At 46.8% G+C, this 14,956-nt stretch overlaps 1 protein-coding gene across 1 annotated transcript in view; it reads right to left on the reverse strand.

The window, feature by feature from the left end:
• ZFHX2 (zinc finger homeobox 2) overlaps positions 1 to 14,956 on the reverse strand; it is a 194,685-nt gene that overhangs the window by 118,204 nt on the left and 61,525 nt on the right. Inside the window, exons 8-9 of the mRNA XM_069242071.1 lie at positions 9,489 to 9,689; positions 8,956 to 9,079 (exon numbers count right to left, since the gene is read on the reverse strand). Of these exons, the coding sequence (XP_069098172.1) occupies positions 8,956 to 9,079; positions 9,489 to 9,689 (325 nt within the window). The remainder of the gene's footprint in view (positions 1 to 8,955; positions 9,080 to 9,488; positions 9,690 to 14,956) is intronic.

The following is a 14,956-nucleotide window of genomic DNA, read 5'->3' on the forward strand; positions in this document are numbered from 1 at the left end:
CTGATGGTCACAGATGTATTAATTGTCCTTGCAGCTGTGTCTGCTGCGTCCATGGAGGAGCGTATCTGGTTGTTTGAAATGTTTTGACCTTCCTCAACCACTTGCTTTGCCCTTTTTTGTAGGTCTTTGGGTAGATGTTCAATGAGGTGTTGCATCTCATCCCAATGGGCTCTGTCGTAGCGCGCAAGTAGTGCTTGAGATTTGGCGAAGCGCCACTGGTTTGCAGCCTGTGCTGCGACTCTCTTTCCAGCTGCATCGAACTTGCGGCTTTCCTTATCTGGGGGTGGTGCATCCCCAGATGTGTGGGAGTTGGCCCTTTTCCTAGCTGCTCCTACAACGACGGAATCTGGTGGCAGCTGTGCAGTGATGAAAACAGGGTCTGTAGGGGGCGCCTTATACTTTTTTTCCACTCTTGGTGTGATTGCCCTACTTTTGACCGGCTCCTTAAAAATTTATTTTGCGTGCCGGAGCATACCAGGGAGCATAGGCAGGCTTTGGTAGGAGCTGTGGGTGGAGGAGAGGGTGTTGAATAAAAAGTCATCCTCGACCTGTTCTGAGTGGAGGCTTACATTGTGAAATTGTGCTGCTCTAGCCACCACTTGAGAATACGCAGTGCTGTCCTCTGGTGGAGATGGCTTCGTAGGGTATGCCTCCGGGCTGTTATCTGACACTGGGGCGTCGTATAAGTCCCATGCGTCCTGATCCTGGTCACCCTGGCTCATGGTGGTGTGAGCTGGGGAATGTGATGGAGTTTGTGCTGGTGAGACGTGAATTACAGGCGGAGGAGAGGGTGGTGGAGTAACCTTTTTCACCACCTTTATTTGTGGTGTTTGTTCAGTTTGGAACTCCAGTCTTCTTTTTCTTCTAATAGGGGGAAGGGTGCTTATTTTCCCTGTTCCCTCCTGTATGAAGATACGCTTTTGCGTATGGTCTACATCAGTAGATTGCAGCTCTTCCTCGAACCTATGCTTTCGCATTTGGGAGGTTAGTGAATGCTCCTCTGTATAAGAGCCTGAAACTGGGTCGGTTGCAGGTTGTTTTGGCACCGAAACCCTGTCTGCATCTTTTTTCGGCTCCGAGCTGACTTTTCTCTTTTTCGGTTCCGAAACCTCTCGGCGTCGATCTTCGTCGGTGCCGCTATCTCGGCGTCGAGCCGTGTCTACACCGCTATCTCGGTGTCGATGCTTGTCTCCAGCACTTTCTCGGTCCCGAGAAGGCTGCGTACCGGTGTCTCGACCGGAGTCGGACTGTCTCGGCACTGTTTGGGCCTTTTTCGGTGCCGACGGTCGGTCACCGAATTTATGGGTCGAGCCATGGCCTGGTGGCAGTGGCGTCCCCTGGGCCTTGTCAATCTTCTTATGTGTTATTTTCGACGTCTTACTCACGGTTCGTGGGTCATCGAATTCCTCGGAGTCCGATTCGTGGATCGAGAAGGTACCTTCCTCTTCTTGTTCCTCGAACTCTCGGTGGGCTGTCGGCGCAGATGCCATTTGAAGTCTTCTGGCTCGACGGTCTTGGAGAGTTTTTCGGGACCGGAACGCACGACAGGCCTCGCAGGTGTCTTCACTGTGCTCAGGTGACAGGCACAGGTTACAGACCAAGTGTTGGTCTGTATAGGGGTATTTGTTGTGGCATTTGGGACAGAAACGGAACGGGGTCCGTTCCATCGGCGTTCTTCTGCACGCGGTCGGGCCGACCAGGACCCGACGGGGGATCGAAAACTACCCCGAAGGGCACCGGAGCTCTTCGATCTTCGATGCGGTGTTGAATCTAACTACGCCGATCCCGAACGCAACAATACCGACGAAAATCTTTCGAATTTAGCTATCTTTCCGTTCCGAAACTCAGAGCGACAGGAACACGTCCGAACCCGATGGCGGAAAAAAAACAATCGAGGATAGAGTCGACGCCCATGCGCAATGGACACAAAAGGAGGAGTCACTCGGTCCCGTGACTCGAAAGACTTCTTCGAAGAAAAATAACTTGTAACACTCCGGCCCAACACCAGATGGCGAGCTATTGCAAAACATGCGTATCTACAGCGACAGATGCCATCGAACCTATAGTTATGGCTGTCACAAATACACTGAAATGTGCCAGTTGTAGGTAGCTAAGGGCACATTATGACCTCACGCCACCAACTAAGTAACAAGCCACATCAGTGACATCCTGTTATCATCTAGCCATTCAAATTACTGATGACGTCAAAGTGATATTTGGGTAGGTGTTGTTACCTATAGATGCTAGGTTGATCGCTATTATCATTTATAGTTACCAATTATCACCTCATTCTCCTTCAGCCAAGAACCGGTCCCATTCCACATGATGCAGTTGAGCACGGCTTTAGCAGAACATTACAGTGGTGGGCACATATCCTACTGCGTGCTGCCTTCGCTCTGGTATATGGGATTCAGTGCAGGATCTGGTCTCTAGCCAGGCTCTGGTGTGCTTCTGAATAGACATGCCTCACTGCACATGGTCTGGGGATGTAAGTTATGGGAGTTACCTCCAGGGTCTGCTTTAATTCTAGGCTCCATGCTTAGTCCCTTTGTGGATCCAGGCCTCATTCCAAATGACCAAATTATGTTCTTACCCTTTGCACCATTTCCCATTAGTAGTTAGCAGGATGAAAGGCAGACTTTGCATTGTTAGTCTATTGGTTGCAGCTGTGATTATTTCTAGTTTCCTACCATTTCACTTTAGTTTGTTAAACATTTCACTTTAGATCCCAGTCAATTTTAAAGTATGTCTTCTGGGGACGCTGTTTTGTATCAAAAGATTATTTTGTTGATAGAGAACAACAATGCCTGGGCCTTCCATAGTTGTGTAACTGAGGCAAATGGTGCACTATTATGTCATACTACCAGTAATGCTACTGATGTTGTCAGTGACTACATGTGTCATGTCATGATCAGTGTACCGGAGGCAAGCTGTGGGTGTATAGTGACACTGAACTAATAGGTTTCAGAGTTTTTTGGTAACAATTGTGGCCATAGTTTCAGTTTAATTAAAGTTTTAGGTAACTGACTTAGCTTTAACAATTTTTCCAGTTACTTTTGTTACACTAGACAGTTTCTAGTGTACAGTGTTGAGTACATTTCCATTCAGTGCTCTCAACTCTTGTCCCAATCGGCATCACCGTCGACCCTAGCAAAATCATATTTTTTGGTCATTTTGGAGGCACAGTATGTTTCTTTGGGACTACACCACACCACACACACATTGTGCATGGAAATCTACCGCTTTAAAACCCCCAGCTCCACAAATTTCTTTGTGAAAGTGTCTGTGCTCTGCACTACTCAATGACAACTGCAACAGACTTTTCCTGCAATGTTAATCAAAATGTGCGGGCTGGGCAATGGATGATAGAAGAAAATGCACCTTCACAATACAATGTATTTATTTTTCAAATTTAGGTCTGCAGCTGGTCTGAAAATTAGCAGTCAAATGCTTTTTCTCTAACTGCAGATGCTTCTTCCTTAGAATATTCTCCAGATGCCAGAAGTTATCTCAGAAGTGGGTAGGTGTTGTTACCTATAGATTCAGTGCACGGATAGGTGGTGCTGTGTGGCTCCACGCTGGCTTTCTTCTGCCCTGCAAGTCATGGAGCAAGCCACATACAAGCTCCACCCCTCACCTCAACACCAATTTCTTGCTTCGCTCCACGCTCTCAGACACAATGCACAAAACAATGTGTAATACCAGTGTGCAGATCTCTAATTTGGGAACTTTTTAGTTGATAAAAACAGACCACTCCACAGAAAAGGGAGATAGGAGGGCAGTGAAGTATTTGTGGTTAGAGTATCCACCAGAAAGAGTGTAACTAAAGGTAAGTAATTTGTTCTATAGATACTTCTAACTGCAGATTCCTCACCTTTAGAAAAGGTACCAGATCAGTACCTTCCAAGATGGAAGGTATGTGGAGTGGACTCAGACCAAAAAAGCCTTGCAGAACTAAACAGGCAAAATGCCCTTCCTGGCAGAACTGTCTGTCAAGGCAGTAGTGTTTTGTGAACGTGCGCACCAATGCCCACAAGGCAAGGGTTGCTCCCAGGGGGCCAAATTTATTTTAGACCATCTCTGCCTCTCTTGGGGCAGATTGGCCTATTTTAATTAGGCTGATCTGCCCCCAAGGGGGGAAGAAACCACTAGGCACCAGGTTTTTTTTAATTTTTTTATTTAACAGATGGGGTGTGACGCCTTAGGCAAGGGTCGCTACCTTGGGGGGCAATTTTATTTTAGGTCAATTCTGACCATCAGCCTATTTTTCTTAGGTCAATCTGCCCCCAAGGGGGGCAGAAACCACTAGACCACTAGACACCAGGGATTTTTTTCGCGCCAGTTTCACACAAGGGAGCGACCCATTAGACAACGGTTGCTCCCCTGGGGGGGGGAATTTATTTTAGGCCATTTCTGCCCTCATTGGGGGCAGATCACCCTATTTTAATTAGGCTGATCTGCCCCCAAGGGGGGCAGAAATCACTAGGACCAGTTTATTTTGTTTTTTTTCAGATGGGGAGTGACTCCTTAGGCAAGGGTCGCTCCCCTGGGGGCACATTACTGTTGGCCATTTCTGCCCCTCTTGGGGGCAGATCAGCCTATTTTTGTAGGCCAGCAGAGACCAGGGAAGATTTTTTCTTTAAAAAAAAAATGTAAAAAAAAATAAGAGGGTGGGGTATGGCCATACCTCCACCCCAAATAAACTGTGACAAAGTTGTTCTGCCCACCAGTGGGAAGATGAGGCAATTACCCTAGAGCCACTCCCCAGGAGGGGGGGGGGGAGAGGACATTTGATTATTTTGGGTTTTGGTTTTACATCTGGGCCATGAGAGCTTGTCTAACTCTCTAAATCGTCCCACTTGGAATGGTGAGGGCTGCACTTTTTGGACTTAGGGATGCCGCCATGTAGAAAAATCTACAAGACTTAGACACATCTGAAAAGTAAACATCTGGGTGAGTCCAGTGTTGTGTGCTTCACATGTAGCCCATACCACTGTCCTACCCACAATGCCCTGCAAACCTCCAACCTTGCTTGAAATCACACATTTTCCCCACATTTATGTCACAGAACCTTCTGGAATCTGCAGGAATCCACAGACTTCCTACCACCCACCATTGTTGCATCTATACCGATTAAAATTCAGCCCCACTTGTCAGCCTGAAAACTTTTTTTCCCAAACTACCTTTTGGACCTGCTTTGTTTCACCCTCAATTTCAACATGTTTTTGGCTCTTCCCTGTCAGGCACTTAGCCCACCTACACAAGTGAGGTATTAATTTTAATCGAAAGACTGCGGTGAACGTTGGGTGGTAGGAAATTTGTGCCGGTGCTGTGATACCACACAGAAATGTGGGAAAAAATTGTTTTTGTGAGCTACATTTGAGGTTTGCTGAGGATTCTGGGTAAGAAAACACTGGGGGAATCCACGCAAGTCACACCTCCCTGGACTCCCTCTGGTGCCTAGTTTTCAGAAATGTCTGGCTTTGGTAGGTTTCCCTAGATGGCTGCTGAGCCCAAGACCAAAACGCAGGTGACCCCCGGATGTGTCCAAGTAGTGTTTTGGGGCATTTCCGGTCACGGGCACTAGGCCTACCCACACAAGTGAGGTACCATTTTTATCGGGAGACTTGGGGGAATGCTGAGTGGAAAGAAATTTGTGGCTCCTCTTAGATGCCAGAACTTTCTATCACCAACATGTGAGGAAGAAGTGTTTTTTTGCCAAATTTGGAGGTTTGCAAAGGATTCTAGGTAAGAGAACGTGGTGAGAGCACCACAAGTTACCCCATCCTAGATTCCCCTAGGTGTTTAGTTTTAAAAAATGCACAGGTTTGTTAAGTTTTCCTAGCTGCCAGCTGAGCTAGAGACCAAAATTCACAACTAGGCACTTTCCAAAAAACAAGTCAGATTTCAAAGTAAAAATGTAGGGCCTCATTCCGACCCTGGTGGTCCTAGACCGCCAGGGCCGCGGGCAACGGAAGCACCGCCAACAGGCTGGCGGTGCTTCATTGCCCATTCTGACCGCGGCGGTAAAGCCGCGGTCAGAATAGGGGATCCGGCGGTTTCCCACCGGATTTCCCCTGGCTGAGCTGAACCTCCATGGCGGCGCTGCAAGCAGCGCCGCCATGGGGATTCCGTCCCCCTTCCCGCCAGCCTGTTTCTGGCGGTTTTGACCGCCAGGAACAGGATGGCGGGAACGGGTGTAGTGGGGCCCCTTAACAGGGCCCCAGCATGATTTTCACTGTCTGCATAGCAGAGAGTGAAAATCGCGACGAGTGCAACTGCACCCGTCGCACCCCTGCAACACCGCCGGCTCCATTCGGAGCCGGCTTCCGTGTTGCAGGGCCTTTCCCGCTGGGCCGGCGGGTGCTCCCTTGGTGGGCGCCCGCCGGCCCAGCGGGAAAGTCAGAATGGCCTCCAGCGGCCATTTGGCGGTTCCCGCCAGGCGGACGGCTTCCGCCACCCGCCCGGGTCAGAATAACCCCCATAATGTGTCCATGTTGTGTTTCCTGTCGCAGCGTTAGGCCTACCCACGCAAGTGAGGTACCATTTTTATTGGGAGACTTGGGGGAACAAATAGAAAAACAAGTGTTACTGCCCCTTATCTTTCTCTACATTCTGTCCTTCCATATGTAAGACAGTGTGTAAAAAAAAGACGTCTATTTGAGAAATGCCCTGTAATTCACATGCTTGTATGGGGACCCCGGAATTCAGAGATGTGCAAATAACCACTGCTTCTCAACACCTTATCTCGTACCCATTTTGGAAATACAAAGATTTCCTTAATATTTATTTTTCACTTTTTATATTTCACCAAATGAACTGCTGTATTACAGGTATACAATGAAAACCCATTGCAAGGTGCAGCTCCTTTATCAGCTCTAGGTACCTAGGGTTCCGAATGAACCTCCAAGCCTTATATATCCCCGCAACCAGAAGAGTCCAGCAGATGTAACCGTATATTGCTTTAAAAAAATCTGCCAAAGCTGAAAAAGCTGATAAAAGAAATGCCTCTTTTTTCACCTCAATTCCAATTTTTTTATTTTATTTTAGCTGTTACATTCTGTAGGAAAACCTTGAAGGATCTACACAAATGACCCCTTGCTGGATTCAGAATGTTGCCTACTTTCCAGAAATGTTTAGCTGTCTGGGATCCAGCATTGGTTTCACACACATTTCTGTCACTAACTGTAACGAGGTTGAAAGCACACAAACACAGTAAAAATGGAGTATGTCACAGTAAAATGCCAAAATTGTGTTGAAAAATTGGGTTTTCTGATTCAAGTCTGCCTGTTCCTGAAAGCTGGGAAGATTGTGATTTTAACACCGCAAACCTTTTGTTGGATGCCATTTTCAGGGGAAAACAAAACAACAAGCTTTCATCTGCAGCCTTTTGCCCATTTAAAAAAAAAAAAAAACTAGATTTGTGCTGTATTTTGGCTAGTTTCTTGGTTTCCTCCGGTGGAACCCACAAACTATGGGTATCTCTAGAATCCTTAGGGTGTTGGAAAAAAAGGATGCAAATTTAGCATGGGTAGCTTATATGGGCAAAATGCTATGAAGGCCTAAGCACGGACTGCCCAAATAGCCAAAAAAAAAGGCCTGGCACAGGAGGGGGAAAAAGCCTGGCGGCAAAGAGGTTACACTGGAAATCCTAAACTTGAAGTGCTCCAGGATGCAATTTCTGCGGTTATCAGTCTTGTGCTGTCAACAGGAAAGAGATCATCAATAATATTCACCCTGCAATCTGAGTATGTATTTGAACTCTACAACAGCTGCCCACTTTTTCACTGTTTGTGTTTTGAAAGGGATGCAGTCAATCTGTCAATTTTCTCCTACTACCCTGTGTAAGCTGGCAAGAGTACTGTAAAACTGGCTTTGAAACCAAAGTCTTGGATATTAATTGGGTTGCAAAACATAGCCTTTTTTTATTGATGATGTTTTTTCCCTAGAGGCATGAGTACTCACTGTCCCCAATTTAGAAATCATAAAACATGTTTTAGGCACCTGAGATTTTGCCTCTAGCTGAGAAAACATACTGTTTGTCAGCGAGCTCTATTTCTGCTGCAATGGCTATTAGACCCCAGTGTGGTTTTGTTTTCCCCAATGGCATGAAATGCGTTTTTGGAATATTCTGCCTTTCAACCCACATCCTAAGATATGCCCCAAGATTCAAAATCTGAAACGTTTTATTAATTACCCCTGTCCTTTTATCCTTGGTCACACAAAACATAAAATGTTGTTCTACCAACTAATACTGGCCAAACATATTACTCCTTTTCATCTCTACCACCTACAAATTCTCTTTAGTTCTTGTCTCTCTCCCAGAATCAAATATTGAAATACCCCACACGACTTGCCTCCTGTGCTATTAGAAGAAACTTCAACCAATTCAACAGAAAAGAGCACACGCCATTTACAATCTTAAGTCCAGGGACCTATTACACCAGTACTGATCAACCTTCACTATCCACCAACTCTCCAGAGTATTCAATTTAAGGCCCTTTGATTCCCATCTGTCTTCAACAGGTCCCAAAATACTTTCATGACAAAAACACAAATACACACATTCAGAATGTACTTAATAAGATTAAACTACCAACTAATTCTCATAATCCAAAAAACAACTTCAGAGGCCAGAATTTTCCATTTTTGCAGTGAAGTACTGGAACACCGTCCCAGATGAACTCAAGCACATTAACTATCATCCAACGTTTAGAAAAAAAAATAGGCAAGGATCCTCCTCTAAATTACTTTACTTCACAATCACCCTAGTACTCTTGATTCTTGATCCGTCTGTTGCATAGGTCACTGTCACCTTTCCCCAACTTAGCACCTGCTCTGAATCTGCTACGGTGGCAAGCAAAATGTTAGAAAACCCATCTACACAATACAATATAGTACAATCTACAGAGCTCACCCACAGTAGTCCGCCACCAGCAAGAGTGCTAAACTCACCTCCTTGATCTTTGGTTCCTTCAGGCGCTTGACTGGAGCTTGATGTGTCCGCTGAATCTCGAGCCCTTGGTAAATTTAAACTGGGAAGAACTTTGGTGGGAAATGTCTGTTCCACAGTGGAAGCCTGAAATGAATGAATTCGAAGGTCAGAAATATCATGCATCAACATCTTAGGGAGCTTTCTTTCCCTAATATCCTGGACATGTTCTGATATCAAATTCTGTGCTGCTTTGGGAAGCTTTCTTTCAAGGTTTGGAGAGGCTCAGTTTTTCTGCATTCTCCGGTACCAGTAGGCTCTGTGCTGCTAGAGACACTGCCCTTCATACTTTGGACATGAAACATTGCGCGGCCAGCATGGTGTTTGCTATATAGCTTGAGTGATTTTTATATCCTGGACATGCCACATTTTCTGCACCCCACATGATTTTAGAGATACTGCATAACCTTGCAATTAACCCTGCATATCCTTTCCCCTCTCAACCTTTTTTCTCATTAAGAGCTTGTGCCTCATTAGGTACAGGCTGTTGTCTTACCACAAGCAGGAGTCGCTCTACGCACTCAGAGACCACGTTGTGAATGTGCGTCAGGTGAAAGCGCAGGTTGGGACGCCCCATGAGCTGTTCCTGACAGAGGGGACAGCGGAACTTGGGCTGCACTGCATGCTGAGAGATGGTGTGACTGCGCACTTGCTCCGCAGTTGGACTGACAAAACTGCAGTAAGGGCAGCAGAAGACCTGTAAAAAGAAGACGTGTTCACCGAGGTGCGTACACTGATCGCTAGTCAAGCAACGCCCACAACTTTGGAGTCACTGACACCAAATGGTGCCCATGTCCGATGAACTGAGCGTATTCTTCTGTTACATTACACTAAAGCACACCAATAATGTCACAAAACACTAATGCACATATATGATGTTGCATGATACTAACACACCTTGATGTCACAACAGTAACAAATGCTGGTGCACGATAATGCATACCTTCCACTTCACATTATACTAATGAATATCTCGTCACATAACATCAACACACACATGGTTTGTGCCACCCCTTACCGAGGCCACTGGCTTCACATACTATTGAACACCCAAGTTTACAAGACACTCATTCACTCCTCTTATGTTACACAACATTAAGGCACATCCTTAATGTTACACAACAGCAACACACACCTCTGAAGTAGTTTGATATTACTGTAGTTCTTTCACTGCATAGAACTACATCATTAGGCACATGGCTAAGGCACATAACTGGTTATCACAATGCTGCATACCTGCGACATCACAACACTAGCATGACTTTCATGTCACTAGATAATAAAACTCCTATTGCATGTTTTTTTGTTTTTAACTCGCATGACATTAGGGCAGACTCTGGCACATGATCGATCCTACAACGTGCCTTGGACAGAATACTGACATGCCCCTTTAATTTCACAACACTAAAAGAAGCCTCTAACTGCCTTACACTCCAGATGTGATACATAACGCAGATATGATGCAGGCCATCACTAGTGTGAAGATTTCTGTGCCAAGGCCATAGGAGAACCTGTCAGTTTAAAATGAGTGGGACGGAAGACTTGAAGGTAGAGTGTGGAAACTGATTCACTGGATCTGGGGGACTATGGACTGTGGCCGTACAGTAAACAGACATGACTATAGTACCAGCACTGGGCTCACTGCCGACAGCACTGTACCCAAATACCTCTAATACACTCTAATACACGACAACCAACACAACCTTGACTGCACCACCTCAAGGCATAAGCAGTCATGTTACCGATTTACAGAGTTTTACCGACCCAAATGGCTTCTCTGTGCTAAAGACAGTTTTTTATCAGTGGACCAAACAAAAGGATCAGTAAGCAAGTAAATAAAAGTTTTTTTTAAACTCTTTCAAGTCACGAAGATGTGCATTAATACTATCTCATGGGTAGCTGTGAAGTGCAATACTCCTGAAACTTATAAGCAAAATCTGAAACGACTGGCTGGTTCTGGGGCCTAGATAAAAAGCCACATCTTCAATTTCTTGCAGAAATCAAGTACTGAACTAGCAGCTCTTATGTGAAGGGGCAGGTTGTCCCAAGCTTTGGAGGCGAGGTAAGAGAAAGTGCAACTGCCGGCTCTTCATATGTGGGGGGTCTGTGTGAGCAGGAGTCTGGGGGAACGGAGCTGTTTCCCAGGTGTATGAAATAAATGCAGCTTTTTGAGTAGGCCTTTGTATGTGTGTGTCAGAAGCTTTAAGAGTGTGCGTTTGTGAACTGGGAGCCAGTGAATATCTTTGAGGTGTGGAGGTGATAATTATGTGTGCAGGAAAGAAGCATGACGGGAGGTGTAGCAACTGCGGTTTGGATGAAGCTGAGCTTTTTCTGGAGAGTTGAATGGTGATACCAATGTATAGTGCACTGAGGAGTCTAGCCTGTTGGTGATGAAGGCTTCGGCGATGGTTCTGAGTGTGTTGATCTGGAGACACTTGCAGATTTTCTTGAGGAGTTTGAGGGTGCTAAACCAGGAGGAGGCTACTGAGTTACCTTGGCTGGTCACTGTGAACTGGTTGCCAACCACAATTCCAAGGTTCTTGGCTTAGGGGCCCCAGGAGGGTGTAGGGTCAAGGTCCAGAGACCACCAGGTGGATTTCCATAGTGACATGACACTTCGGTTTTGTCCATGTTGAGTTTTAGACAGTGGGCCTTTATCCTACTGGCTACTTCGGAAATGCAGGTGATAAAGTTGGCCTAGGTGCTAGGAGTTTCATTGGTGAAGGAGAGGATGGGTTGGGTGTCTTCAGCGTAGGAGATGATGTTGCAACCGTGGCTCTGGATGTTGTCTGCAAGCAGGGCTGAGAAGGCATTGAAAATTGTGGGGCTGAGAGATGATCCTTGGGGTAACCCGCAGATGAGTTTAGTGTCAGATAGGATGTATGGAGCCAGGCTGACTGACTAGGTGCAGTCTGTGAGGAAGGAGCGATCTAGAGATTGCAGGTGCTTCTATGCTGGCTTTGTGGAGATGTCAGGTGGGATGAGCAACAGTATCAAAGGTGGTGGATAGGTTGAGTGAGATGAGGGCTGCAATACCTCCTCCTTTCATCATCAGTTGGATGTTACCTGTGGTAGCAATGACGGTGGTCTTGTGCTGTGGTTTGGTCTGAATCCCGATTCAGTTGGGTCAAGGGGTGTTGTTAAGGTGATTGGCTAGTCGCTTGTTGGTGATCTTCTCCGGGACTTTTGCAAGGTACAGCAGCAAGGAGATCAGGCAGTAACTGGTCAACATCTTTGGGTCTGCTGAGGGTTTCTTCAGGAGTAGTAGTATTGTGCCATACTTCAAGACATTCAAAAAAGTGGCTGTGTAGATGTAGTTGTTCGGTATTGGGATTGGGGCTGAGCTGATGGCGTTCAATCCTTTGATGAAGATTCGGTTGAGGCAGAGGTTCAATGACGTTGCAGAATGGATAGACCACATGGCCATCGCGTTTCCTGAAGAAGTGATTGTGTGCCAGATGGTCATGGTGGGTTTTCTGAGGGCACGTCTAGATGGGTGGGATGGCAGTGACTGTGGAAGGGTCCGACTGGGCCTTGAAACTGTTGTACATGTTACTGATCTTGCGCTTGAAAAGGTCAGAGCTGAGGTCCTGTCCTGTGAGGAGTTGATGGTTGTGGAGCCTGCGGCAGGTGTGGTGAAAACCTTCAAAATGGCAAAGAGTTATTTGGCGCTGCTGGTGCTCTTCTTAATGTATTTGGTGAGAACTAGAAGCTTGGTGGACCCGATTTGCTGATGGTACGATCTGAGGGCTGACCTGTAGGTGCTTTTATCAGTGTTGTTATGGGTCTGTCTCCATCTGCCGTTGAGTTGCTTACAGTGGTGCTTCGTGAGTCAGAGTTTTCCATCCACCAGCTTGCTTGCTGTCTTGTACTACTGGTTTGGTTGTCTTGAGTGGGGCCGAGGTGTTAGCGCAGGAGGTGATCCAGGTGTTGAAGTTGGTGATGGACTGTGGGAGGTCATGGTGGTGTTCTGGTTCCCAACAGGAACCAGAAAGACGGTGACCCAAGCCCTCGTCAGTAGCAGACTTGACTACGGCAACGCACTGTACACAGGCATCCCAACAAAAGACATCAAACGACTCCAGCGTATCCAAAATGCATCCGCCCGCCTGATCCTCGACATACCCCGCCGATGTCACATCTCCCCTCACCTGAAGGACCTCCACTGGCTCCCCGTGGACAAGAGGATCACCTTTAAACTCCTCACCCACGCTCACAAGGCTCTACACAACACCGGACCTACCTACCTCAACTCCAGACTCAACTTTTACACCCCCACTCGTCAACTCCGCTCTGCCAATCTCGCCCTCGCCATCGTCCCCAGGATCCAGCGCAAGACCTCCGGCGGCAGATCCTTCTCCTTCCTCGCCGCCAAAACCTGGAACTCTCTCCCCACCTCACTACGCCAGACCCAGGACCTCCTCACCTTCAGGAGACTCCTCAAGACCTGGCTTTTCGACCGCTAACAGCTCACCCACCCCCCCCCCAGCGCCTCGAAACCCTGACGGGTACATAGTGCGCTATATAAATGAAATGATTGATTGATTGATTGGTTGGTAGGCAAGTTGTTCTGAGCTGCGTGCTCTTCTGGGATTCTATTCCACGTTTGTCTGTAGGATTTGGTGGTTGCAGTTCTGTGACGGTATCCACTGGTCATGATGAAATAGACGAGAGAGTGGTTGGTCCAGCTAACAGGTGTGGGATGTCCACTGTGATGTTGATGAAGTTAGTGAAGATAGGGTCCAGGAGATGACCAGCAGCATGAGTGAGGTTGTTCACTCACTGGGTGAGTCTGAGGCTGGACAGGTCCGCAGGGAGATTGTTTATGCTGGGGTTGGTGAAGTCCTCCAGGTGAGGAGGGCAAAGGAGTTGGAGTCAAATAGCAGAAGGGCCACAAGGTCTGCAAAGGTGTCTTAATTAGTGCACAGTCTAGGAGGTCAATAGATGAAGGTGCCACCCAATGGGGTAGGGTTGGGGGTGTGGGGAAATCACTGTAGTGCTGTTGGGGCTGACAACAGGTTCAACCAGGTTTCGGTCAGGAACAGCAGGTCTTGTGAGAGGTCAAGCAAGATTTGTCATGGTCATGTGTCAGGAGGAGGGAGAGTGTGTGAGAGTGCCAAGGTGAAAAGGAGGCAAACGCTAGACTGAAGAGTCAAAGGAGGGACAAAAAAAAAGAGAAGCATAGAAAAAGGAGATGAGAGAGACAGACAGGCTGAGGAGTGAGTGAGCAGTCGCAGATTAAAGTCAAAAGCAGTGGGGGATAGTGAGACAGAAAAGTCCCTACCATGAAGATGGACATGCACTCATGCCCTGAAGGCCCCTGCTGCAATAATATTAGGCTCCCCAATGCTGATTTTTGTTGTCATGGGTGAACACGGATCAGGCCTTTCTCACAGATTGTTTTTTTTTTTGGATCATGGGGGGGTGGCAGATGCTGGGTGCTAAAGTGATGTTCAGTCCATGCGTTGTACACATGTTCTGAGTGTATGTGTGCCTGCAAGTGGTACAATACAGTGTTGTGAGGTGCATGTATATTACATTAATGTTCTGGATGTATGTGTGCCTGTGAATGGTACAATACATTAAGGCTACAGTGCCATTAGTGGGTGTATGCATGTACTAGGTGTATGTGTGACTGCAAATTGTACAACACATGGAAGACTCTGGATTTCTTTTTGGGAGACAAAGTGCTGACTAGAGGAACATTAGGAGCAGCAGCAGTTCCTCTGTTATGGCAGAGGAGCTTTGCCCCACTGCTGAGAGTCAGCAATTGAAAAATAAAACGATAAAACAATTTTATTAGCATTTTATTTTTTACTGACAAGAGGCTGGGCCATGTCTACGGCGGGCCATCCTCTATGGAGGAGGAGTGGTGGGCACTGTAAGTGAGCATGTTGGGTTGGCCGGCTCTTTGAGCACAGTTAAAACGACATGCACACTTGGATTTCTTCAACCCCATCTGTG

This window comes from Pleurodeles waltl, chromosome 6 (assembly GCF_031143425.1).
Source record: "Pleurodeles waltl isolate 20211129_DDA chromosome 6, aPleWal1.hap1.20221129, whole genome shotgun sequence".
NCBI classification, from domain to species: Eukaryota; Metazoa; Chordata; class Amphibia; order Caudata; family Salamandridae; genus Pleurodeles; species Pleurodeles waltl.